We start from the raw sequence: 26,603 nt of genomic DNA on the forward strand, positions 1-26,603 counted from the left end.
CTTCGTTGCTGCATGCGGGCTTTCTCTAGTTGTGGCGAGCGGGGGCTACTCTTCATTGTGGTGTGCGGACTTCTCATTGCGGTGGCTTCTCCTGTTACGGAGCATGGGCTCTAGGTGCGCGGGTATCAGTAGTTGTGGCGCACAGGCTTCATTGCTCTGCGGCATGTGGGATCTTCCCAGACCAGGGCTCGAACCCATGTCCCCTGCATTGGCAGGCGGATTCTTAACCACTGTGCCACCTGGAAAGTCCCTATTTTTAACTTTTTAAGGAACCTCCATACTGTTCTCCATAGTGGCTGCACCAATTTACATTCCCACCAACAGTGTAGGAGGGTTCCCTTTTCTCCACACCCTCTGCAGCATTTATTATTTGTAGGCTTTTTGATGATGGCCATTCTGACTGGTGTGAGGTGATACCTCATTGTAGTTTTGACTTGCACTTCTCTAATAATTAGCGATGTTGAGCATCTTTTCTTGTGCCTGTTGGCCATCTGTATGTCTTTTGGATAAATGTCTATTTAGGTCTTCTTTGGCTGCAGTATTCTTTTTTTTTTTTTTTTAAATAAATTTATTTATTTATTTATTTTTGGCTGTGTTGGGTCTTTGTTTCTGTGCGAGGGCTTTCTCCAGTTGCGGCGAGCGGGGGCCACTCTTCATCACAGTGCGCGGGCCTCTCACTGTCGCAGCCTCTCCCGTTGCGGAGCACAGGCTCCAGACGCGCAGGCTCAGTAGTTGTGGTGCACAGGCTTAGTTGCTCCGCGGCATGTGGGATCTTCCCAGACCAAGGCTTGAACCCGTGTCCCCTGCATTGGCAGGCAGATTCTTAACCACTGCGCCACCAGGGAAGCCCGGCTGCAGTATTCTTGAGCTTCCACCCCATAAGAGGTTGTCTTGTGAATAAAATAACATAAATATCCAAAAGCATTTTTTAAAGTACTAAATTATAATAGAAATACAAGGTTTTCATTTCATTCATTCAGAATGGGAGCTTGGAAGGGAATGGAGGAAGCCAAACCAGGAGTGGATGAATGGAGCTAGCACTTGGGAAGAGATTCGGTTGAGACTGCAGGAGGCCTAAGCAAAGGTCTAGGGCCTGGTAGCCAGAGAGTGGGGTCAGGAGAAATAGAAGGCCATCCAGGTAGTGAGTTGGTGTCAGGAAGTCCAGCCAAAGGTTTGCCGGCAGGGAACTGAGGGTTCTGGTAAATAGGGCAATTCTGGAGATCAGCTACGGAATCCAGTCTGGGCAGGGAAGGAAGAGAGGCCAGGATGGCAACCAACTGGGAGAAATGGGTGGAATGAAGGATTGCCATGCTCTCTGAGGTCAGGGCAGGAGGCCCAGGAAGCAGGATGGGTGGGAAGTTGCAAGGGGAGTAGTCCTAGGGGATGAGTGGGTCCAAGGTGGAATCCAGAATGTGGGTGGCTGAAGTGAGTGAAAGAGAATATTAGGGATGAGGATGTCAAGCAAGTGGAAAGCAGATGTGTTAAGTGGGTTGGCCACAGGACTGAGAGATGAGATGCAGAGAAAGGAAGTTTAGTCAGAGCTCATGGGCCTGGAAGGAGGAGAGGCTGGCAAAGTGTTAGTCTGTTGGTGGCTCTAAGGAGCAAGTGGACCCGCCCCAACTCCTGACCCTGAGGTCTCCATCCTGTGGAAGAGTGGGTCCTTTCCTTCCAGAGGGCTGCACGAGTCAGGAGTCTAGCACCATCCCGAAGGGAGGCCCAGATTTCCAGAGGGAAGTCTTTCTGAATGAGTTGAAGGCAAAAGGGAGTTTATTTATGCAGTTTGAGGAATGAGATTTGTTTAAGTCTACATAGCACCATATAAATGTTCAGAAGTACAGTCCTGCTGTTTTTGACAATTACAATCTGAGGAAGGAGGAGGGGGTGGAGGTATGTGGGGAATAGCCACAACAGAAAATCTGGTAATTATTTCTCTAGAGGTCTTGGAAAATACAAAAAAGGGAAAATAGTTGAGTAAATTAAATGTGAAAAGTGACTTCCTAGGCAATTAGAAAATTTCTCAAGAGGTAGTTGAAGATATTAAGGTGCGATCAGGGAAAGGACTCTGGAGTAGATAGATGCAAAAAGAGAATGTTTCTTTAATTCCATTGGCAAAACTAAATGGAATATATAAAACTGGAAGGTGCTAATGTAAAGATTGAACAGGAGGAGGTGGGTGGTAAGAAGTACTATAAAAAGGACTAAAGGTGAAATTATAGCATTCACATGAAAGCAAGAAATATTTTGAGTGTTAACCAATGACGATGTTCAGGAAGTGGAGATTGAGAGCCCAGCGATGAAAGAGTATGGAACTGTTTTTGGCCCCAAAGATATCACAGTTTAGTGGGGTAGGTCAACTAATGAAAAAACAAGACAGTTCAGGGTGAGACATGTTATAACTGGGGTAAGCGAGTTTCCAAGGGAGCACATTGGAGGGGCACCTAAGTCATGGGAGACTTCTTGGAGGAGGTGACATTTAAGACAAATCAAAGAGTTTTAGTAATTTAGTAAGTGCTTAAATCATGAAGGAAAGTTTTGAAGGATCAGAAAAGATTTTATTCCCACACCCTTTTTGTGGTGTGCTGCAATAAATGATGGAATCCGTACCAGTGATCGTTTTTGATTGTTTTGACATTTTTGGTTTCTTTAATATTTGGTTGTCCTCACAAATTGTATCATTTAGCACCTTAAGACTAAGCTAGACAGTTTCAGCTCACAGTCCTATCTGGGTTTGAAGGGAATTCTTTCCTCTGGGTGCCACACGGTTAACCATGGCACACCTTTCCTAAAAGGGCATCCCAACTTTATATGGCTTCAAATATCATCAAGTGAAGCAATTTACATGGCATTAGTTAGGTCATATTTTTAGACTTTATTTTCTGCAAAGGTTAATTTTAATCAGCCACTCTTGCTTAATTAGAGTGACCAATTTGGAATACTTCGTTCAGAGCCTTTTCCTCATTGACTAGAAAGCTTGAAATTTTAGACCAAGCATTGGCAAGTTAGTTAAATTGATGCTGTGTGTGGAAACCTCCTACAGTTGAAAAAGAGCTGCACATGGACAGAGAGAAGCTAATTACCTCTCAACCCTGTGGGTGTCATACTGATGCTGTCCATGGAAGCCACGCAGCCTTGTTTTCCTTTTCTTTCTCTCTTCTCCACCATCCTCCACCCCACCCCCTATGCCCCAAATTTTCCAGCTGTGAAGGTCATTAAATATTTTCTTTTTTCTCTATTGCTGATATGCTTCCCACTGCCACAGTAGTCAATTCTTTACCTTTTGAGATTAAGGCAGTGTGTTATAATCAGAACAGATCTCTAAAATAGAGTTTGCAAAAGAAATAAAAATTAAAATAATGTGGAGTTGAGGTCCAGAGGTTATTGTTTGATGTGCCTTGGGAAAATGTCCAAAAAATATTGTGATAACTTCTAGATGTCTTATGTAAAATACTTCAGTGGGAAATAGGTCTCCTTATCTCTACTCAAGTTAATTAATTGTGATCTGCTATTTTTTCCCCCTGAAGGTCATCTAATGCTGTTCAGAGTTGTAGTTACCCCAGGTTTTCTATATTTGTCAACTTGATCACCATGTCGTAGATGGTTTGTTGTGTATCAGCTGCAGAATAAGCCAGAGAGTTTGATTTACTGGAACTGAGTGAAGGATGGGTTCCTTCTTTGAAGGAAATCCAGAGAAATCTCAGTAGAAGCCTAAATATCCTAGAGACCCATGTCCCAGAAGACTTAGCTATACTTTTTATCTGTTTTCCAATTCTCTTACTATTCTAAGACTAAAACGTATTTGAACTCAGACTATATAGAGTAATACAACTAGTCCTGGATCAACAATGCAGTTCTTATACATCCAAATAAGTCTTGCCTTTGCCTTCAGAGGCTCAACACTTACAGAAGTTCAGTATATATTTAGGACTCCTTTTAGAATCACTTTCAGAGACAGTGACATTTTCTACTGAACGAGCTTCATTATCACAAATCAATCTTTTGAAGACGTGTGATTTTTTGAAAAGGTTAAAACTTATTGGGTGTCAAGCGTGCCATGTAAGGTGGATGGCTTAGCTGACCCTTACCATTAGGGGCTTAAAATTAGGTTTGACTAAAGAAATTCAGTATTCATTGCTCATAGTAGAGGTGAAATACCTATAAAGTTTGGTTTAAGTGGGGATGAGTTCTACTACCAGAAAATTGGTCATCCCAGTGGAAAATATGTTTACATATTTTCTCAAATTTTGACTGTTGTTACTTTTCTCAAATTTTGATATTAAGGTTTTATTGATCTTATGAAATAAATTGGAGAGATTTACATATTATTGCTATTGATTTATATTTAATTATATATTGCAAGGTTCATTGTTCACATCTGTATTCTTTCCTCTGAGTCTTTCCCTGGCTTAAGGACTTTTTATTGTTACTGCTATTATTTGGTTAGAATATTGTCTTGAGTATGTTCCTCTATGGGGCATGTGGGTGTTAGATTCTCTAAATGCAAGCTGCTTGAATGCAGGGACTTTGTATTGTTTACTTCTGTGTTTCTAACACCCTAAAGCTGTATCTAGTACATAACAAGCAATCAATACATGTTCATTGAGCATAGGAGTCATGAGCTCTTTCAAACTTCAGGCTGAAGTCTCTTTTTAACCATAGAAAATTCCCTCTCTTATTTATGTAATTATTGCCTCTTCTCCATCTGTTCCTTTTTCCTGATTCTGGAATGCTTATTATTGGCACATTAGTTCTCTTGGCTCTGAACTCTAATCTCTTACTCATTCCTCATGATTTCCATCATTTTGCCTTTTGCTCTGTGTGAGAGATTTTTTATCTGCTTTCTCTTTCAGGTCAGTAATGTATTTTTCAACCCTTCTTTCTTTTAGTTAGCGCCAATCTATTGCTATTTTAAATTTGAATAGCATATTTTTCATGCCAAGAATTATTAACTTTTTGTTCTTTATTTCATGGTACTCTTTAAAAAAAAAAAAAAAAGTGTCCTCTGTCTCCTCCAGCGGTCTTGTCTCATTAGGGGATTGCACTTTGGCAGATCTGATTGGTCTGCCTCTCTCTGGTTACTGGATCCCCTTAAGTACTAGGTTATTTCCATTTTTACTTTTCTGCTTAAGCTAGGTTAAGCCTCTCCATAGTGGGAGGCACAACACTTTCTACTCCTGCATCAAGAGTGTGAGAGGAAGTCTCTATGTTTCTAGGTGTCTCTAAATATAAGTATTAGTATTCTTTTAGCTTCAGAGATGTAAAAGAAGTTCTCCTATACTTTTTCTGGTAAGATCCAGATCCCTCTCTCCCAACCAAGACCACACACATGCTCTGAGGCAGAGTCTCCCCTTAGTCAAGGCGTCCACGTGTCCTCTCAGACCGAGTTCTTCCATGGCTCTCTGCTGCTGCTCCTTGAGCCCCCTTCAGTCCTGGACATCCCAATAGAACCTATAGCCTTCAGCACCTCTCAGACTCCTCCAGCTTACTCATCCCGGCCAGGTGAAGGCTGAGGGAAGGAAGTGTATCAGAGGTGCAGAATCATTCCCCTTTTCTTTAAGTTTTGATGACCAATAGCCTATATTTTTATAACTGGCTCACACTATCTAAGCCCAGTGTGAATAAGGTTATGTGAGTTAATGTATAAGCAAATATAAAATAATGGGATCTTAAAAATAGAAATAACTTGGAGGCCATAATAAAACGAATCTCTTAATTTGTATGGTGCTTTATGGTTTTCATGAAATTTTATACACACAGTCTCATTTGAGTTCCAGAGTAGCCCTGTCTGATAAGTATGGAAGTTATCATTCTCATTTAACAGATGAGGGAACTAGAGTTCATAAAGATCAAATAACTTGCCCAAGGACAGACACATGAGTAAAAGTGGAGCTGAATTAGAGAATAAGTCTTCTGGCCCAGAACACTACACCAGTGCTTGCTTGTTTGTTTCCAGTTGCCTTCAGGACATGTTTCATTGCATAATGATTTCTGGAATCCCTAAGTTATTTGCTACAACTTGTATTATATTTTTTCAACTATTTCTATCATATTGATATGAAAAATTTTAAATGTATATAAATACTAGGTGGTGAGTATAAAGTAATAAGATTTTCTTATGTAATTTGAAATCTAACAAAAAAGGAATTTGAAAATCATTTGAGAAAGATTAATATAACTAGAATACATGAATTATTTCTTGAAGGTAACTTTTTTGAAGGAGGACATATATTAGGATGTATGAGTACTTAAAATTTTCTCTTTGTAATGTATTTTTTAAACATTTGAATTTATCTTACTATGCAATAGAAATGCACTCAACCATTTCCCTACCAGGCATGACATGTTTTATCTTAGAGTTGAGCAGTACAGAAGTAAACGAGTGAATAGCTGCTCTAAAGACCAGACCTTTGTCCTGATCCCAGTCCTTTTTTGTGCTAAGACTGTATTTTAAAGTATTATCGCATACTCAGGAGTGGTAATCAAAATATTTGACAACAAATATGGCCCTGGTCAGTGAGAAGTCAAAACACACGCCTGCAACACCTGGTGTGATTGTATCAGAGTGTACTGATGGTGTGTTAGCCCTGCTCACAGTTGGGCAGTACCTTACACTTTCCTGAGTGCTTTCATACCCGTTCTCTCATTTGATCTGGGGTGGGGGTGTGTGTGGAGAATATAGTGTCATTCCCTTTTTTCAAATTGAGAGAATCACAGCCCAGAGAAGTTAAATATAGGGTCCCTTAGAATGAACGACATTTGGCTCTTAGTTTAGTGTTCTTCCTTGGGTAGAAGTTTCCCTCTTCTACCTAAGGAAGAGATGAGAGTAACCATTTTTATTTTATTTTATTTAAATTTTTTTTGTTTGTTTTTTTAAATTAATTAATTTATTTTATTTATTTATCTTTGGCTGTGTTGGGTCTTTTTTCACTGCACGCGGGCTTTCTCTAGTTGCGGTGAGCGGGGGCTACTCTTCGTTGCAGTGCGCGGGCTTCTCATTGCCGTGGCTTCTCTTGTTGCGGAGCACAGGCTCTAGGTGTGTGGGCTTCAGTAGTTGTGCCACGCAGCCTCAGTAGTTGTGGCACACGGGCTTAGTTGCTCTGCAGCATGTGGGATCTTCCCGGACCAGTGATCGAACCCACGTCCCCTGCATTGGCAGGCGGATTCTTAACCACTGCGCCATCAGGGAAGCCCAAGAATAACCATTTTTAATAGGACAAATATCAGGTTCTTTCAGAGAAAACTCATAGTAGGTGGTGGTGAGTAGAATGAGCAATCCCCATCCCCCTGGAGTCTTCCTGTCCCAAGCTAATCCTTCACTTCCAAGGTCCCTTGCAGGAGATGCCTGCCCTGGAAAGTGAAACTGGCTTGAGTGAGTGAGCAGATTTTTCCCAGTGGAAGAACTGACTCAGCCTCTTTTCTCCATATCCACATGGACATTAAGTACAAAGCATTACTTTTAAAAGTACATTCTTTTAACTGCTTGTTTTTCTCCTTCTTCCTTCCACAGAATGGTCTCCCCTCAGTGAGCAACCCGTATGTTTTTAATGGTGATTTTGTGGATCGAGGAAAAAATTCCATGGAGATACTAATGATCCTGTTTGTGAGTTTTCTGGTCTACCCCAATGACCTGCACCTGAACAGAGGCAACCATGAAGATTTTATGATGAATAAGAGGTAACCTCGGCCTGTGGATTTCCTCTTTTGTTTCCCGTTCTGGAAAATGCTGCCATGTTTAGCTCCTAGCAGAGAGTTAGAGGTGAGTGTAGAGAAGCAGGGATGAGGAGAATCTCAAGGAAGAGCTCAATTCTTACAGCGATTTACCTCCCCCAATCTTCTGCTGTGTGAGTGAGTATAAATTGCTCTAAAGTTCCCTTCCTATCTTTTCTTCCCGTTCTTCCTTCACCCTTCTATTATGTTCTTCTTCCCGTGCCCACCCTTCACAAGCCAAATTGTGTGCTGAGTAGACGTGTTAGGCCAGGTTTGGAGGTGTGGTAGGTTCTATGAGCAGGTTTAGGTGGACTCATTCTCTTGCTACTCTTTTGGCTTGCATCACATGTTGTCTCAGAAACTAGTACTGTGTTTTCCACTGATGTGTATATTTTTTATGACACGGTGATTGCTTTTGGCATAGTTGTTCATAAACATATTTGAGAACAGCTGTAACATAGCATTTCAACTATCTGACTCACTGGAGTTTTGGGGGATAAAGATTGGTTAAATGGTTTACCAATTTTTGTTGAAAGGCACAGTAAGTGACAAATGTTCTCCTTTCTCTTCTTTCCTCATCCTCCTCCTCTTCCTCTTCCCCTTTCCCTTCCTCTTTTTCTTCCTCTCCTTCTCCTTTTGTTTTCCTTGTTTCTTGTTTTATGAAAAACAGAATCCAGTTTGCTCTAGGGAAGTAGAAGGCATGGCATGTTTCATGCTTTGGTCCTGGGCTTTTGGGTGCCTAGATCAAAGCTCAGCAGCTGATTAGTTTTGTCTTTGGGGCAGTTTTGGCACTTGGCCTGAATACAGTTTCAATTCTAATTCTCAAGTACGGAAGCAAATGATAAGATTATGAAGAAAAAAAATCCCAAAATCTCAAGGCTACTTTCAGAGACCCATTATATATAATATAGCTCAATATGTTTATTTGGGCATGCCATTTATCCTTCCATTTATTTAGCTAGTCAATTGTATTTATCTAGTGCCTGCAATGGTTAGTGAAAGAGACATGGCCCCTGCCCTCCTGTAGTTTACATCTAGCAGGGAAGACACGAGTTGAGCAGGTTTTTCAAGTGTGATGAGTTTGTAAAGTGGGGGATCCAGTCTGTCTGAGGGGTGATTGGAAGGTTCTCCCATAGAAGTATGGCATTAGCCTGAGACTTGGAGGATGAATTAGGCGATCAAGAGAGGACCATGGCAGGGGGGATGAGAAACTGTTCCACAGTGAGGAGACAACTTATGCAGAACTTGAGAAAGGACTTTTTAGGCTTGAAAGAAGTTCAGGATGGGAGGAACATAGACTGAAGGACAGGATGGTACCTGATAGGGCTGGAGACGTAAGAAATGATTGCAAAGAAATTTGGGCTTTCTCCTGAGGACAAGAGAAAATCATTGAAGAGTATTATACAATTTGTGTTTTAAAATGCAGCAGGAAGATTAGTTTGGAGAGGGACAAGAATAGATATGGGGAGGCCAATTAGGAAGTAGTTGAAGAGATAGATGATGGAGTCTCACTTAGACTTGGGTGGTAAAGATGGAGACGCAAAGCAGTAGATATATTCAGGAGGAAGTTTAGGCAATGATTTAAGTCTTGGTAACGTGATATGGGGGACTTGAAAGGAGAGAGAATCAGGGATGACCTCCAGGTTCCTAGCTTGAATTTGCAAGATCACTGTTATTGGGAACATGATTAAGTGGAGAAAGTTGGGATGAGGGAGAAGGATGAGTTCAGTTTGGGGTAAGCTGATTCGAGGTGCTGTTGAGTAGGCAGGACTGAGTTCATCTTGGAAAACATAATGTTACACTGTAGAAGCTTCACATGACATGATTTGCATGGAAACCTGGAGTGAGTATGCTGTGTTCTGACTTCACTGTGTTGGGTGTTAAAGGTATATATTATTATCCTAAGGCAAGGAAAGTAATTGAAAAAAAATTTTCATCATTAATTCTCCCTTAGTGACTGCTATTCAGGCATTAAAATTCCTGACACTTTCTATTAAAACCCTCAATACCATTACATGAACTATATCAGAGAGTATAAAGAGCCAACTTGTTATCTTCTAGGCTTTTCTTTGTCTTTATTCAGTCTTTTTGCCCCCTGATCATTCATTTGCTATAAGATATAGGATGTCTGAGAAATTCTATCTAAATGAAAAGCATTCTCCCACACACTGTCCCCCAGTGGCCACAGCACGCGTCTCTGAATACTTACAGTACTTACACACCTGTGCATACCATGTATTTCTTAAGTTGTCTTGTAATTGTTTCATGAAAATTTATCTTCTTTTCCCAACTATACTCTAAGCTCCTTGAGGATAGGGACAATGTCATGGGCTGCTTTTGTTCTTTCCCATCGTGCCTAGCAAAGTCTTGGATAAGTAATAGTTCCAAATAAAGTCTAGTTTCTTGAATTCTTGATACTTGTGGTAGTGAGATGTCAAGGGCTCCCTTTTTTGCATGACTTGACTCATGTAAGTAGGAGTTCTCAACATTCAATGAAAGAGTTGAAATCCCATTGTTTTTTTTCAGGTATGGCTTCACAAAAGAAGTTTTGAATAAATATAAGGTAAGGCTCTTTTTTTTTTTTGCATTTTCTTTGCTGTTTATACATAGAAGTTAAAAAAAAAAAGCTTCAAGAAGGGTGATGGGAGAACTAGTCAGAATTCATGCCAATAAAATAAAAGCACAAAAGGAAGCCCTGGCCATAGTGAAGACCTGTTTTTCTTTCTAGACACAAGCTTTTTCATTGTGACTTCTGTATAAGTTTTAGCATAGATACAAACATATTCCATTGTTTTAAAGGTACCTGGGATTTGTTTTACTCAGGTATGGTAAAACATGCAGACATGGAAATGACTGTCATGAAGGAAAAGGTTTTTACTCACAGTTCCTTAGAAACTGGAGGCATGGCACACCACACGGGGCGGCCACATGGGGAAGCACTCCGGGGGTCAGTCAGAGGCAGAGGGAATGCGGACAAACATGGACAAGAGCCTTTATTGTGGTTTCCTTGACATGGACAAAAGCCTTTATTGTGGTTTCCTTGGGAAGAAATGGGTGAGGCATTGTAAACAGGTTTAGGATTGGCTAGTTTGAATAGTTTTAGCAGGCTCTGGGGCTTAGGGCTTGTCCAAGGTTGTCTGGTATCTGGCCCTGGGGTGACTGGAGCTGAGAATAGTGACCCTGGGTGTGAGAATTCCATAAAGGACTAGTTGGGAGGATAGGCTCTGGATAGGTTGGTTTGCATATGAAAGGTAGCCTCATTTACATACAAAAGGCAAGTCCTTTACTATCTCTAGGAATTAACTAGCCCTGGGAGGGGCAGTCTCTTCTCAAGGGTCAGCAAGGCACCAAAATGTCAAAGTATCAAAAATACAGACTAAAAAGACATGATTAATGCATGCTTGTTGGTTAGTGACTCCATCCTGACCTTCTTTGGGTGGCATGAAAACTGTGGGTTTTTGTCCATATGTTGGGACTATTCAATAAACTTGAACCTATCAGAAAAACAAACTTATTCAAGCTCTTACTTACAGCTACATGGGAAAAAAATCTTACAAATCTTGGAAGACATCTATACCTGGCTCCCAATTGGTACAATCATTGACAATGAAATCCTGGTCATACACGGAGGGATATCAGAGTCCACAGACTTGAATTTACTCCACCGTATAGAAAGAAACAAAGTAAGAAGCAGTGTTTGCATGAATGTTTTCTCAGAGATTTATAAAGGGATACGTACCTCCCTTCATTTATTATTTTGTATTGATTCGTGTTTTAGTGGTTGCTGTAACTCTGAAAAGATTAGTACAAATTTTAAGAAAATCTATGATTGCATGATAAGGAACTAAATGGATAACTTCTATATATGGAAAATGCATTGTTAAAAATTCATGGTGAAAGTGGAAAAATGAGGAAATATCGGCATTTCGTATAGTTTCTAAAAGTGAAAAATCCTGATTTTTGAAAAGTTAAAATTTCTACTTAATTAATTAAAGTTGTGGTAAAATATACACAACATAAAATTTACCACTTTAACCATTTTTAAGTGTATAGTTCAGTGACATTAAGTACTTTCACATTGTTCTGCAACCATCACTACTGACATCACCATCCATTTCTAAAACTTTTCATCTTCCCAGACTGAATCTCTACCCATTAAACACTGACTCCCCATTCTACCTTCCCCAGCCCTTGGCAACCACCATTCTACGTTCTGTCTCTATGAATTTGACTGCTCTAGGTGCCTCACAGAAATGGAATCATACAGCAATTTATTTCTGAATTGGTGTGATTTCCCTTATATATTCCAAATGGCTCAGGGTAATCTGGGGGGGAATATTTTAATATTTCAACTTAAGCAATCATATTCAATACAGCAGAAGCAGAGCAGGAATATGTATTGACCCTCTGAGGGTAGTGGGTGTGGGGGGCCTGTGAAGCTTCCAGCCGTAGTGAACAGCGTCTTTGGCTGGGCCTTGCAGAGTGACTGCAATCGTCTTCCGCCTGTACCAGAGCCCAGCCAACACTCCCAGACTAGGGGGTAGACGGGGTGCCAGGTGGGCATGAGGACCAGTGGCAACTCTGGAGCCAGGTGATCTTGTACGGTCCTAGTGAGAAACCTAAACCCTTACTCCTCAGGACTGATAATCGACTTCCAACCAATCTAAGCAAGTGGGGTCTAGAGCCAGAATTTAATTTGATATGGACAGAAATGTGATTCCTGTTCACCTTGAGGTTTTTTTTTTTTTAATATTTATTTATTTATTTTTGGCCGTGTCGAGTCTTAGTTGTGGCGTGCAGGCTCCAGAGTGCGTGGGCTCTGTAGTTGCAGCGCGTGGGCTCTGTAGTTGTGGTGTGCGAGCTTAGTTGCCCCATGACACGTGGGATCTTAGTTCCCCGACCAGGGATCGAACTGGCGGCACCTGCATTGCAAGACGGATTCTTAACCACTGGACCACCAGGAAAGTCCCACGTTGAGTTTTTAGAGCCCTTATACCTTTATACACATATGAATGATAATATTGTTGCTAACTCCTTCTCATCCTTTTAATTTCAGCTTAAATATACACCCCTCCTCTGGAAAGCCATCCATGACCTCCACACTAGATCAGGTCCCCTTCTGTATGCTTTCAAGCCCCTTGTACATATCCTTCATAACAGTTACCAAAATTAAATAAGCAGTTGTGGTACTGTTTGTTTACCATCCTCCCCTGCTTCTCTAGTTCACTGATACAGCCCCAGCACCAAGATGTAGTTAAGTATTAATTAATGTTTGTTGAATATCTCCTAAGAGATTTAAGACCAAAGTAGGGCAAGTATAAGATAAAACTGGATAAAAATCTTTTTACAACCCCTTTTCTGATTCTGTGGTGATTTTACATACCCCAGTCCCCAGCCTCACCCAGTGATGACCATACTTCCTGGTTTACACCTGTTGTCTTGGTGTAGTTATTAATAGCACATCCCTTTACTCTCAAAAGTATCCCAGTTGCAGTAAATTTTAAGGCACCTAGTTTAAGGCACCTTCCTTATAATATCAGCAAATAAACCAATAAGACGTTTCAGTCAACATGGGGTAGTCACTGTTAACATAATGAGTGGATATGATTCTAGCCAGGAGCAAGGGAACATGATGTTTTTGTCAGTCAGATATTGGCAAGCACATGGCAGTAATGCAACACTCCACCACCACTTGCCCTGTGACAACAGCGCTAATCAGCCATGGCAGCCAGTACCAATTGATCAGATTGAAAACTTTTCCTTTCCTGAGGTTAGCCTGAGAAGCCTGGCCTCTCTAGGGCTATTTGAGATATTAAGAGCATGTGTCTGGAATGCCCATAACTTTCTCTGTGGAGACCCTAAATTGAGAGCCACCTTAACCTAGGCAACACCATGGAGCTCTGATATCAGACAGATGTAGCTAGCATTACATCCATTACATCCTGCTTCTGCCACTTCCTGGCTGGGTGACTGGGCAAGCTGCCAACGATTTCTAAGCCTCAGTTTCCACATGTATACATTGAAGCTAAAAATACCTACTGTATTGAATTGTTGGGAGGATTAAATATAATTACCTAGATGAAGAAAATGGCATAGAGTAAGCTTTGAACATAACTCTCTTCTGCAACTCTCTCCTCTTTTTCCTGATACTTAAAACTAAGGTTTGAATTTCAGTCACCAAGACAGACCCTGGGGAGAAATTTTGGGGCTAGGAATTTTACCAGGATACCTCAAATTTCACCCCCTTTGGGGATCATTGTTCCACATACTGAAAAGACTGGCTTTAAAGGTAGAAATTTGACTTGTGTATTTTTTGTCTACCCTGCCTAGAGTGAAGTTGAACTGGTAGCACGTGCTTGTTGTATGAAATGTAATTGAACTGTAGTGAAAGTAGTAGGTTCAAGCCTTTGGAACTCTACCAGATGAGATACAAAAACAGGTTTTCAAGTTCAGTTTTATAACCCCCACTTGCCCATCTGTTAGGACCCTCCAAGTGTAGGGGTGACCATGCTTCCTGGTTGATACCTGCTGTTGCGGTATAATTGTTAATAGGAGAGGGGTAGGGTTGGGGGAACCTGATGACAACCTCCATTCTAGGTTCATTAAAGGTATTTTGTAAGGTAGGCAGGTTGGGGAGGAGGGTCAATACAGAGGGACAGAGAAGGAAGACTCTATAACACTAAGACTCTGGTTTAGTATTTTTCAAACTCCCTGGCAGGGGTTGTGGGAAGGGACGGCTAGTAGGACCCCCAGGAGAAAATGATGATGTGGTACCTTAGCAGGGGCTGGACAAAGTATCCTGATCCCAAGTGGCCTTGAAAACGGTGGAGCCACATGTACTTAAGAGACCATGTGGCTTTGCCCTGCCTGATGACCTTATCAGAAGTGAGTTGTGTGGAGCCACGTCCAGAGTGTCCTCCCAGAATATTCTGCTCTGCCTAAGACCTGGCGACATTTGCTGGTTGGGGAGACAGGGAGGGTAGGCTGTGAACTCACTAATAATAGTTGAAATTGAACTTCAACCATCTCAATGAGACAGGACCTCAGAATAAGGTTCAATTTTATTTTTGAAAAACAAAGGTAAGATTTTATATACACCCTAGTTTATAGAAGAAACTTAAGTGCCTACCACAGAGAATTGTCCATCACTGAACTAAGGTCACCAATGTAATAGAAGTATTATTTCAAATTGTTTTGTATAACGGTATGGTACTACAAAGAAACAAGTATAAAATTACAGTCTCAAGTTATGTAAGGGAATGTAGAAGGGATTACAGTAATTGATGTACTATCAGAGAGATATTTTATTTCCAAAGAAATACATTGCCTTTGTTACTAGGATTAGAGAATGTAATCAATTGCTGGCAGGTCAGACTGAGAACCCAGTGCATTTAAGTCGAAGGGCTTCCGAAGTTTTCAACTTATGTCCCCTCTGTGCACTTTCCTGGGCACAGATGTACTTTCTCTCATTTCTCCTGGAAAACACAACAAAAGGAAAAGCAACCATCCTCTTAAGAGGTGTTTCTGAACTCTAGGCCTGTTAGTTCTCTCTCTTAGCCCCATGTATAGATAAAGGCTCAGAGGGAGACTAGTTTTCCCTTAGCATCTTCTTTTTCCTGTCAGGACGCCACAGAACATGTCTCTACTGACATCTGTGCCTCTGGGGTCTTTTAGAAACTCTAATGGGAAACTTTCCCTTAGGACAGTATCTCTTTTTGAAAAATGTACAAACAGAACTTAACAGCCCCACTTTTAGAGATCAGTGGATCAATAAGATGAAGGAGGTAGGTGAGATGGAAAAGGGGACCATGTGTTTTCCATTGGGTCGAGGCACAACAATATAGACAGAATAGCAACTAGTGCTGAAGTTTCTACATGCAACACCCTGAACATAGGGTTTGGCTAAAGCATAAATTTGTTTTGTAGTTGAAATCTGTGCTGATGCCACCAATTCCAATAGATGGAGACCGTGCTACTGAGAAGGAAAATAAAGTAGGTACAACCATTACAGCTCGGGGAATCAGAACAAATGGATCCCTTTCTGAACAATTAACAAAGCATGAATGGGAACAGGTAAGTAATCAAACTGTTCACTAAAGTGGCAGTGAAGATGCAGCATAGATAATGTTGTTCTAATAATATATAAAAAGTGACTTACCTTTCTAAGCAGGTCATATCCTTCTCTCTAAATTTATTACTATATTTTTAATAGCTTAATTGAAATATCATTCAAATACCATATTTAAATGGTATTTAAAGTATATAATTCATTGGGTTTGGTATATTCACGGTGTTGTACAACTATCCCCACAATCTAATTTTAGAACATTTTCATACCTGAAAAAGGTACTTCACATACCTATTACCAGTCACTTCCCATTCTCTCCCCACCCCCGACCACCATCCCTGCACACTTAGACCACCACTAATCTCCTTTTTAAAAAAAAAAAAAAAATGTATTTATTTATTTGGTTGTGCCGGGTCTTAGTTGCAGCCGGCAGTCTTCTTAGTTGTGGCATGCGGACTCTTAGTTGCGACATGCATGTGGGATCTAGTCCCCTGACCAGGGACCAAACCCGGGCCTCCTGCACTGGGAGCGCGGAGTCCTATCCACTGCGCCACCAGGGGAGTCCCACCACTAATCTCCTTTTGGTCTTAATAGATTTCTCTATTCTGGACATATTATAGAAATGGACTCATACAGTATGTGATCTTTTGTCTCTGGCTCCTTTTACTCAGTCACAGTAAAAGAAGTGCTTTTGCTTTGTGCTTTTGGTGTTGTATCTAAGAAGCCATCGCCTAACCCCAAATCATAAAGATTTATTTCTATGTTTTCCTCTGAGAGTTTTATAGTTTTAGTTCTTACGTCTAGGTGTCTGATCCATTTTGAGTTAATTTTTGTGTATGGTGTGAGGTAGGTGTGCAAATTGATTTTATTGCATGTGGATATCCAATTATCGCAGCACCATTTGTTAAAAAGACTTCCTCTCCTTGAATTTCCTTGACACCCTTACGAAAAATCAATTGACCATAAATATGAAGGTTTATTTCTAGACTCTTAATTCTATTCCATGATCTATATGTCCTTTTATCAGTACTACACAGTTTTGATTACTATAGCTTTGTAGAAAGTTTTGAAACTGGGAAGTGTGAGTTCTCCACCTTTATTCTTCTTTTTCAAGATTATTTTGATTATTCTGGGTCCCTTGAATTTCCATATGAACTTTAGAATCAGCTTGTCAATTTCTACCAAAAAAGAGCTGGGATTTTGGTAGGGATTGCCTTGAATCCGTGGATCAATTTAGTTACTATTGCAATCTAAACAATATTATATCTTTAATTTCATGAAGGTGGGATGTCTTTCCATTTGTTTAGATCTTTAATTTCAGCAGTGTTTTGTAATCACGTACAGTGAGGCACTTGTTAAAGTTATTCCTAGTTTATTCCCAAATATTTTTGATGCTATTGTAAATAGAATTGTTTTCTTAATTGCATTTTGGATTGTTCATTTCTGGTATATATTGACTTTTGTATACTGATCTCATGTTGTGAACCTTGATAAACTTGTTTGTTCATTCTAATGGTTTTTAGTGGATTCCTTGGGACTTTGTATAAACAAGAGCATGTTATCTGTGAATAAAGATAGTTTTGCTTCTTCCTTTCCAATCAGGCAGCCTTTTATTTCTTTTTCTTGCTTCATTGCCCTGTCTAGAACCTCTAGTACAGTGTTGAAAAATAGAAGTGGTGAGAGTAGACATCATTGTCTAATTCCTAATATTAGGGGGAAGCATTCAGTCTTTCCCATTAAGTATATTAGCTGTTTGTTTGTATATTAGCTGCCCTTCATCAGATTGAGGAATTTCTCTTCTGTGCCTACTTTCTTGAGTGTTTTTACCATGAAAGAGTGTTGGACTTTGTCAGTGCTTTTCGGTATCTATTAGGATGATCATGTATTGTTTGTCCTTTATTCTACTAATGTGGTGTATTACATTGGTTGATTTCCGATGTTAAACCAACCTTACATTTCTGGGATAAATCCCACTTGGTCATGGTGTATAATCCATTTTGTATGTTGCTGGTTTCACTTTGATACTTTTCCAGGCTTTTTTCTTTGTAGGCAGTTTAAAAATTACTAATTCAGTCTTCTTTCTTGCTATAGTTCTATTCAGATTTTCTACTTCTTCTTGAGTAATTTGTATCTTGGTATCCTCGATAGCTTGTGTCTTCCTTGAAATTTGTCCATTTCATCTAATTTGTTGGCCTAAAGTTGTTTGTAATATATACATATATGTGAAATATATATATATTAAAAAATTTTTTTTTAATTTCTGCAAGGTTGGTAGTGATGTCTCCTCTTTCATTTCTGATTTTAGTAATTTGAGTCTCTTTTTTTCTTGGTCGGTCTCGCTAAGGTTTGTCAATTTTATTGGTCTTTTCAAAGAATCAACTTTTGGTTTTATTGACTTTTCTCTATTGTTTTTTATTCTCTCCTTCACTTATTTCTGCTCTAATCTTTATTATTTCCTTCCTTCTGATTTAGATTTATTTTGCTCTTCTTTTTCTAGTTTCCTAAGGTGAGAGGTAGTGTCATTGATTTGAACTCTTTTTCCTTTGCTAATGAAGCTGTAAGTTTCCCTTAAGTACTGCTTTAGCTCCATCTTGTAAGTTTTGCTGTGTTGTGCTTTAGTTTTCAATCATCTCAAAGTATTTTCTAATTTCCCTGGTGATTTCTTCTTTAACCTATATGTTTTTTAGGAATATGTTGTTTAATTCCTGTATATTTATGCATTTCCCATATTTCCTTCTCTTAATTATTTCTGCTTGAATTCAATTGTGGTTGGAGACCATACTTAGCATGATTTAAAGCCTTTTAAAACTTATTGAGGCTTTTTTTTTTAATGCTCTAGCATATGGTCTATCTTGGAAAATGCTCCATGTGCTCTTGAGAAGAAAATGTATTCTGTTCTCATTCAGTGAAGTGTTATATATATATAGCTGTGTTTTAATATAATATTTATAATAATTGGTTTGAAATCCTTGTCTGCTAAGTCAACTTCTAATCCGCTCAAAGGCAATTTCAATTGTCTGCTTATTTTCCCCTGTATGTGTGTGTGTGTGTTTTTTTTTTTGCATGTCTTGTAATTTTTTGTTGAAAACTGGATATTTTAGGTAATATAGTAACTAATTATTTCCATGCTCCTCTGGGGCTTGTTATTATTTGCTTTCTTGCTCATTTATTTGTTTAGTGGCTTCTCTGGACTAGTTTGGTGAAATCTATTCCTTCTCAGGGTGTAGCTTCTGATGTCATGCCTCACAGAGTGCTGCCTTGGGCATGCACACAGTTTCCCTACCAGGGATGGTTGTAGCTTTAGCTAGGCTTTCTTCAACTATCTCTTTCCCTGATTTCCCCTTTAAGCTTTGGCTCATCTGCCTCTTTTTGTATCAGACACAGCTATTAGCCTTCACTAATTGCTAGCTGATTGCGCTATTGTTTTTAATAATGCCCTGGGGCTCACAAATAGCTTCACAATCTGATCCCATTAAAGTTGGACTCCTTTGCAGGGGGAGGGTGTTGACAATCTTCAAGGCTTATTCTGGCCTTAAGAAGGTTCTTTCTCATCTATTCCTTTCCCTGATTCTATCAATTAAACTTCTAGCTGAACTACTCTTGCTACTAGTATTATGAAACCACTAGCCTTTTTCTAATTGCTTACCCCCAAGAAGCCTTCATTTCTTGATTCTGTACCCTTATACCTTGATTGCTGAAAATGTTGAACTAATGTGATTTCTTTTTTTTTTTTTTTCTTTTTTGGCTGTGCCACGCGGCATATGAGATCTTAGTTCCCTGATCAGGGATTGAACCCGCGCCCCCTACATTGGAAGCGTGGAGTCTTAACCACTGGACTGCCAGGGAAGTCCCTAAAATGTGATTTCTGATGTAAAATAATCTCTGATCAATGAGGAGAAAGAGAGGCGGGAGGATAGAGAGGGAGAGGAAGAGGTAATAAGAGAGAAATAGAATTCATTACTGGCTTGTGCATTCAAAGTATTTAAAAATCAAAGAAGTATAAGAGGCATCCTATAGCAAGTAGGAAAGGATGCCTCCTTAAATTTTGATATCCAAATTCCAAAGACCAAAGGTTATAGTGAATAAAAAGGATGATGCCAAAAAGATTGGAGTTGCACAAGAAGAAAATCAGGGAGTCTGGAAGCTTGGATGAGTTAGAATTGTAGAGAGATGGAGCCTTAAGAAGTGGGAGGGAGGAAACTGGTGGTCATTATTCTGTAATAGAACCTCCCCTCACCCCAACAATGTAGATGAGGCATCTTACAGACTCAGTGTACATGACTGGAGCTGACGCAGGGTAAAACTGACCAGAATCTCATTCCCAATATTTTAATAATTTCAGTTGTACCTTTAATTTTCTTTCCTCATTTCCTGGTACATCATGGACATGCACACTTTAGTTAGCTAGAGTTGAAATTTCCAGATAAAAACAGATTTCACAATTACTTTATTTCTTAATATCTGTGAGCTGTGTTGCAGTAAAGATCGTAGGCTATTTGTTCCATACTCATGGAAGTGCATGATTCTTGGCAGAGCGCTGTAATTTAAATTTTATCTTATATTCCCTGAGATGTGGGGGATGTATGTATTCATAGCTGAGTCGTCGTATAGAGACAAGCGTGACCTCTTCCTTCAGGACAGACTTGAAACAACAAAGAGGCCAGAAAGGTTTAAAAAATAATTTTAATTATTTATGTCCTGAGTGACTCCCTTCTCTCTTTTTTTTTTAAAATTTTATTTATTTATTTATTTATTTATTTATGGCTGTGTTGGGTCTTCGTTTTTGTGCGAGGGCTTTCTCCAGTTGCGGCAAGCGGGGGCCACTCTTCATCGCGATGCGCGGGCCTCTCACTATCGCGGCCTCTCTTGCTGCGGAGCACAGGCTCCAGACGCGCAGGCTCAGTAATTGTGGCTCACGGGCCCAGCTGCTCCACGGCATGTGGGATCTTCCCAGACCAGGGCTCGAACCCGTGTCCCCTGCATTGGCAGGCAGATTCTCAACCACTGCGCCACCAGGGAAGCCCGACTCCCTTCTCTTAATCCACTTAACAAGTAAAATTTATTGAGTACCTACTATGTGTCAGGCACTAAGCTTTTGAGAAAGTAAGTGACCTAAGATCTATTCCCTCATGGAGTTTATGTTTTAGGGGGAGGAGCTAAGTAATATGTATATATGAAGCTATATTATTTATATAATATTACATATATAATTATATAACAATAACAAGTAACTATGTTAAGTGAGAAGTTCTATGGAAAAAATTAAAACTAGAACAAGGTTAGGGGAAACAGAGAACTGGAGGTAGGGGACAGAGTTGCAATTTTAAATAGGGTAGTCAGCTTCATTGAGAAGGCTCCCAAGAGTGAAATGGCTTTTTTTGTAGTCACTTGGCTAGTCACTGTATGATAGAGCAGGATTTGATCCCAGGTCTGACTTTAATGCCCATGCTCTTTTTCTGAAGGGAAAGATGACTTAAGAGTGATAGGAGATCTCAAGAATGTAATGAACTACTCTAGTCTCCCCTCATCCAATGAGGTGATGGGTAGGCAAGGAGTAGGCATCTAAAGCCATCTAGGTACCTGGCTGGAAGGTTTGGGCTGAGCACAGCTTTTAAGACGACATGTTCAAAAGCTGGAAGGAGGACACATAACTAAGGGAAAATACAAAAGTGAATCTACAGTATTAGTGTCTTAGAAGAGAAGCGTTTAGATACATCTTTCAGAGCTATTATCTCTCCCCAAAAGCATACTTTTGAAAACTGGATTACCTAAAACTGTAGGCAAGCATGGGACACTTGCAGGATTTATTTCGGATTTAGGAGGTGTAAAGGCTGAGACACAAATAGATTTTTGTTGACCAGGTCATACAAAAGTTGTCATTGAATAAAAACCTTTCCAATCTTTGGTTTGAAAATTTTCAGGAAGGAATGTTGTAAATACTTATTCTTTCATGCACTCCCAAAGGCCCTTGCATTTCAGTGGAGAGGATGTTGTTGAGAGGAAAGAGATTGTCTCTGCTGAGGAATTTGTTTCACCAACAAAGTGACTTTTATAGCATTTTTTGTTTGTGAGCCTCAGAATTAAATCTATATTGTGGTCACAGTCTCTGTAAAGTTTATGAATGAATGAATTCTGGACAGAGAAAAGAAATGCAGAACTCATTGAATGGATGGTTCTGAAGAAGCTCACTTCTATAAAATTGATACCCCTTATGACCTTGAACCAAAGAAAAATGAATGTTAGCTATATCTTCCTCATTTCATTGAGGAGTCAGCTAAGGCCCGAATAGGTTCTATGGTGACATAGGTGACACTTGAAGAGCTAACTCCATGGCCAGTGCTTATTCTATTTTAACAGGGTCCCATCATATGTACATTTAATTTATGTAAATTTCAAGTATATACATATGGCAAAAAGGAGAAAAAAGTGTAAAATTTTAGTTTCATATAATTTATCATATGTTCTACATTATCACATACATAAAATATTCACACATCCATATGTCTGTGTAGGGTTTTACATACAAAATCATGTATACTGTGCTTTAAGAGTAATTTAGAAGGTTTTCCTGGGGTAATTTTGGCTGTAAATGACTTGCATCTCATGTAGGAATTTAAAAGTTAATCCCCTCCTTATAAAACACGCCTCCTTGTGTTCCATGTTTTCTCCTTCATTATACTAAAGGTCAGATCATGTCTCCCAGACATGAATTCATGGTGTAAGATTCAGATATGGCTCAGTTTCAAATGCAAGTGTTATTTTCATCATAATCACCAGCAAAGTAAATGGGTTCCATTATATTTATTTGTAGGGTAGGGTTGTGCCAGTGTTGGAATTCAGTGGAGGAGAAAGGAGAATCCTGATCTGAATCTTCTTAGGTGGTTTTAATTCTCACTTCAGTCAATCATCAAAAAATCAGTCATCTGCAAGTGTCCGGAATGTGCCTGGTGCACAGTTTCTCCAGTTCTGATGAGGTGCTTAGCATTCCAGAGAAGTTCTCCTACCAGTTCTGTTCTCTCCACCTCACTGTCTTTCCCCTCACTTATTTCTAGCTCCCCTTCAATACCAGACCTGTAAATGGGTGTACAGTCAGGTTTAGTGGGACAACCATTTCTGGTCTTTTTAAGATCTGATTTGGACCCACTAGAATAACTGAACAACTTAAAATACATGCTTCTTCATGCCCTTCAAAGAAACATGTGGAAAATACAGTCTATTAGACTATGAAAAATTAGAAAATAAAGTCTGTTAGAACTTTGAGATACTTCACAAGTCATCTGGCCCAAACCTCTGATTTTAAAGAAAGTAAGACCCAAAGACTTTTCTCAAGGTTGCATAGCTTTAGCTACAAAGCTAGTTTTTCACACTACTGCTGAAGCTCCCATAGGAGATGTTGGAATAAAGAAACATTATATGTAGATCGGAGCTACAAACAGGGAGCCCCCAGTTTTTTATGAAAAAATTCTTAGAAACTTGGGTCTTCAGTCCTGAGCATCATGCAGCCTGCACTTGCCTCTTTCATCCCCACAAGGAAATGTTATGCTAATAACATACTTGTGGAAAACCAGTCAATGGCTAAATGTACTGCTGAAGCTGAGAATGTGCTTATCAAGGGGGGCAAAAAGTGAAGGAGACGCTTTACAAGATATTCTTGGATGAACAGTTGCCTATATTTGTGATGGGGAAAAGGCTTTATCATGCTATGTACTCAACAGGACAAAAACCAGGGCCAAAACCATAGCTGGGAGACTTACCTTATCTCTTTGAACATATTAAAAACACCAAGTGCCTGTATGTTCACTGTGGGGAGCTACTTTCTCCTTTGAACATGGCAGTGAAGTTCTTTTTAAGAGAAAAGATCCTGTAGGTTAAGCAATTGTGAAGCAATTGCGATGGAATTAAAAAAAAAAAAGAAAAAGAAAAAGCCCAAGGGCTGATCCTTCATGGTTACTAAGTATTGCTACATTGGTTATTGGGGATGGGTAGAAAGGGATTGTGGTGGCTATGGGCATTCAAATTATTCTGGAAAAGATTCATGGAGGAGATGAGTGTGAAACAGTTTTGAAGGAGGAATGAGAAATAGTGAGACTTTGGGATAACTTGGGGTAATATTTCTGGAAAAGAAGTTGGAATCTAGAAAGATAAACTCTCACTTGTAAGTGGCAGCCTAATCTGATTTGTTGTTCCAAGGTTATCGACATTCTGTGGAGTGATCCCAGAGGCAAAAGAGGCTGTTACCCAAATACAAGTCGAGGAGGGGGCTGCTATTTTGGACCAGACATTACCTCCAGGATTCTTAATAAATACCAGTTGAAGATGCTCATTAGGTCTCATGAATGTAAGCCCGAAGGGTATGAAATTTGCCATGATGGGAAGGTAAGCTAACAGTGTTGGTGACATCATCACAGACATCCTTCCCCCAAGCCTAGTCTTTCTTCACAGGATGTGTCTGACCTCAAAGCCCATGGGAAAATGTCTTCCCTAGGCCCAAAACAGAACTCCATGCTTTGGTAGACAGAAACAGGAGACTGTCGGGTTCACAGAGGTTGTTTCAAGGGGCCTCACTGTCCCTCACCCTAAGAGATATTTGGTTTATTTCTCCGATCTTCCCTAATCCCAGAGATAGAAACTCTGACACATGGCACTAAGTACACACACAGAAAGGCTTTGTTCTGTGCTAATCGCAAGGCAAATCTCCAGTAGTGGGGTTAAGAATGTACTTATCCTCACTGAGCACAGAAAGGCAGCAGTGAATCCAGTTTGCTCTCTTTCACCTTTTGCACTTTCCCTGTGCAGAGCAGAACCACAAAACATACTTCTCTTCTATTCACTGAGTAGGTGAGCTCTAGCAAGTCCCTGGCTGTGGGCAGTTTCGCTGCGGCCACTAAAATGGAATGCGTTGTGCTTCTCAGTGGTGTCTGATAAGCTAGAGAGGCGAGGCCTGAGGAGCTGATTTCTGGTCCCAGGTTGTCCTGGGCTGCCCCCTTTTCTCATAGTGAACAGCAATAATTAAAAAGGAATACCAAATTGCATGGCCTTTCCTTCTATCTCAACACTTTCACTTTTCCTAACTCTTTTAGTTCATTGGAGGCTCATACTGACATTGCGAGATGGTAAGGCAAGTATTATTTAGGGTTTATTTGTAATAAGAAAACGGGGAGAAAATAGCAGTGGTTTGTCTGAAGTGACCTGCTCATTAGGGCAGGACTGGGCCTAAACCAGCTTTCCTGTCACTGACAAGTATTACCCTCCCAAGGCTCCCCATCCTCCACCACGCCCCCAAGGCTGGTTCCTTCCCGACAGAGTGGTCATGGTCCCTTATCTAGCCACTATTTCTCTGACCTTAGAGCACTGGTTTTGTGGGGCGCCCTGAACCCTCTAAATCAGTCAGCTACAGACAAAAGAAAAGGACTGTGATACTAGACAAGTTTTATTTTGAATGGTCAAATATCACAAGGAAAGAAAATAAAGGCTTTACCCCCTTGGAAAATTAGAATTTACAAAACTGAGCATTAGGGAGGATTGTAAGATATGGAACTGAAATTGTACACAAGATTGCAAGGCCATGCACTGTGGGGATGAGTGGCTAGAAGTTAGTGCTCCTGGAGACAGTGATTTAAAAGCCTTGTTTCTCTTCAATGGAATCACAGGAAATCCCATCAGACTTGGATGATTTGTACGGATTTTGAACTTTGATTTTTGCTTTTTAAGAATTAAGCTGTTTCTGACTTTATTGAAGGACCTTTTGAGAACTAACTCTATGTGAACCTGACACTCTTTCTCTTTAACCAGGTTATTACTGTATTTTCTGCATCTAATTATTATGAAGAAGGTAGCAATCGAGGAGCTTACATCAGAGTGAGTTCTGGTACGCCCCCCCGATTTTTCCAGTACCAAATGACTAGGGCAACGTGCTTGAGGCCTCTTTACCAAAGGTGTGTATACTCTAAGGAGATTTTTGAGCTCTGGTACTAGTGACCAAGTAGAACCAGTCCAGAGTGACTAAGAGCAGCCATGGGAGTGAAGAAAATGACTTACTCGTTACTCATTGGTATAAACAAAATGGAAATAATTCCAGAAGCCAAGTGGTGAATGCGCTCATATTTGAAACCAAGAGCAGCAATTTTCAGGGTATACATCTCTTTAGATGGATAAAGCAATCAGCATCCACAAACAGTCCCTAATTGAATATAAGGAAAAGAAAGTCTCTGCACCCACCCAGTCCTGTAACCTCCAGCCTTCTCTGCCCCAGACAGCCCAGTCTGCTCTTGCCTCTTTGTCTCTTCTCTACCCAGAAGTGTATGTGACTGAGTTGAGTATGTGTCTCTGTGTGATGGCATTCATAGCTTATCTCCCTTTCCTCCCTTTGACATTATCTTTTTAATATTTTTTATATTATAGAATGAATATGTTTATTGTTAACAAGTGAGACAAAACAAAGATGTATAAAGAAAATGTTAATGATCTTCTCTCCCAGTACTTCTCAGCAATTCTTTTCCCCAGAGGCAACTGAAATTAATAGCCTAGAGAGGATCCGTCCGCCCTCTTCTCCTTGCTCCTACAAAAATAGACAAGCAATTACTCATTCATTGAATTAAAAAAATGTTGAGCACCTACTATGTGTCAGACACTGTTCTAGGCACAGATGATATTGAAATAAACAAAATAGGCAAAAGTCTTTTCCCTCATCAAAGCATATCCCTGTGGGAGGAGAAAGGCAGTAAACAACATACATACATTTTTTTTTTAAAACAAAGATAGAATCACACTGCACAGTCTATTCTGCAACTGACTCTTTCCCTAAAGATTATATCGTGAACATTACTCCAAG

At 40.0% G+C, this 26,603-nt stretch overlaps 1 protein-coding gene across 1 annotated transcript in view; it reads left to right on the top strand.

Annotated features, from left to right (window-relative positions):
* The window catches only part of PPEF1 (protein phosphatase with EF-hand domain 1), a 121,526-nt gene that overhangs the window by 73,489 nt on the left and 21,434 nt on the right, over positions 1 to 26,603 (top strand). The window contains exons 8-13 of the mRNA XM_061178374.1: positions 7,505 to 7,671; positions 10,231 to 10,267; positions 11,238 to 11,387; positions 15,631 to 15,777; positions 23,963 to 24,148; positions 25,565 to 25,707. Of these exons, the coding sequence (XP_061034357.1) occupies positions 7,505 to 7,671; positions 10,231 to 10,267; positions 11,238 to 11,387; positions 15,631 to 15,777; positions 23,963 to 24,148; positions 25,565 to 25,707 (830 nt within the window). The remainder of the gene's footprint in view (positions 1 to 7,504; positions 7,672 to 10,230; positions 10,268 to 11,237; positions 11,388 to 15,630; positions 15,778 to 23,962; positions 24,149 to 25,564; positions 25,708 to 26,603) is intronic.

Source organism: Eubalaena glacialis, chromosome X (genome assembly GCF_028564815.1).
Source record: "Eubalaena glacialis isolate mEubGla1 chromosome X, mEubGla1.1.hap2.+ XY, whole genome shotgun sequence".
NCBI lineage: Eukaryota > Metazoa > Chordata > Mammalia > Artiodactyla > Balaenidae > Eubalaena > Eubalaena glacialis.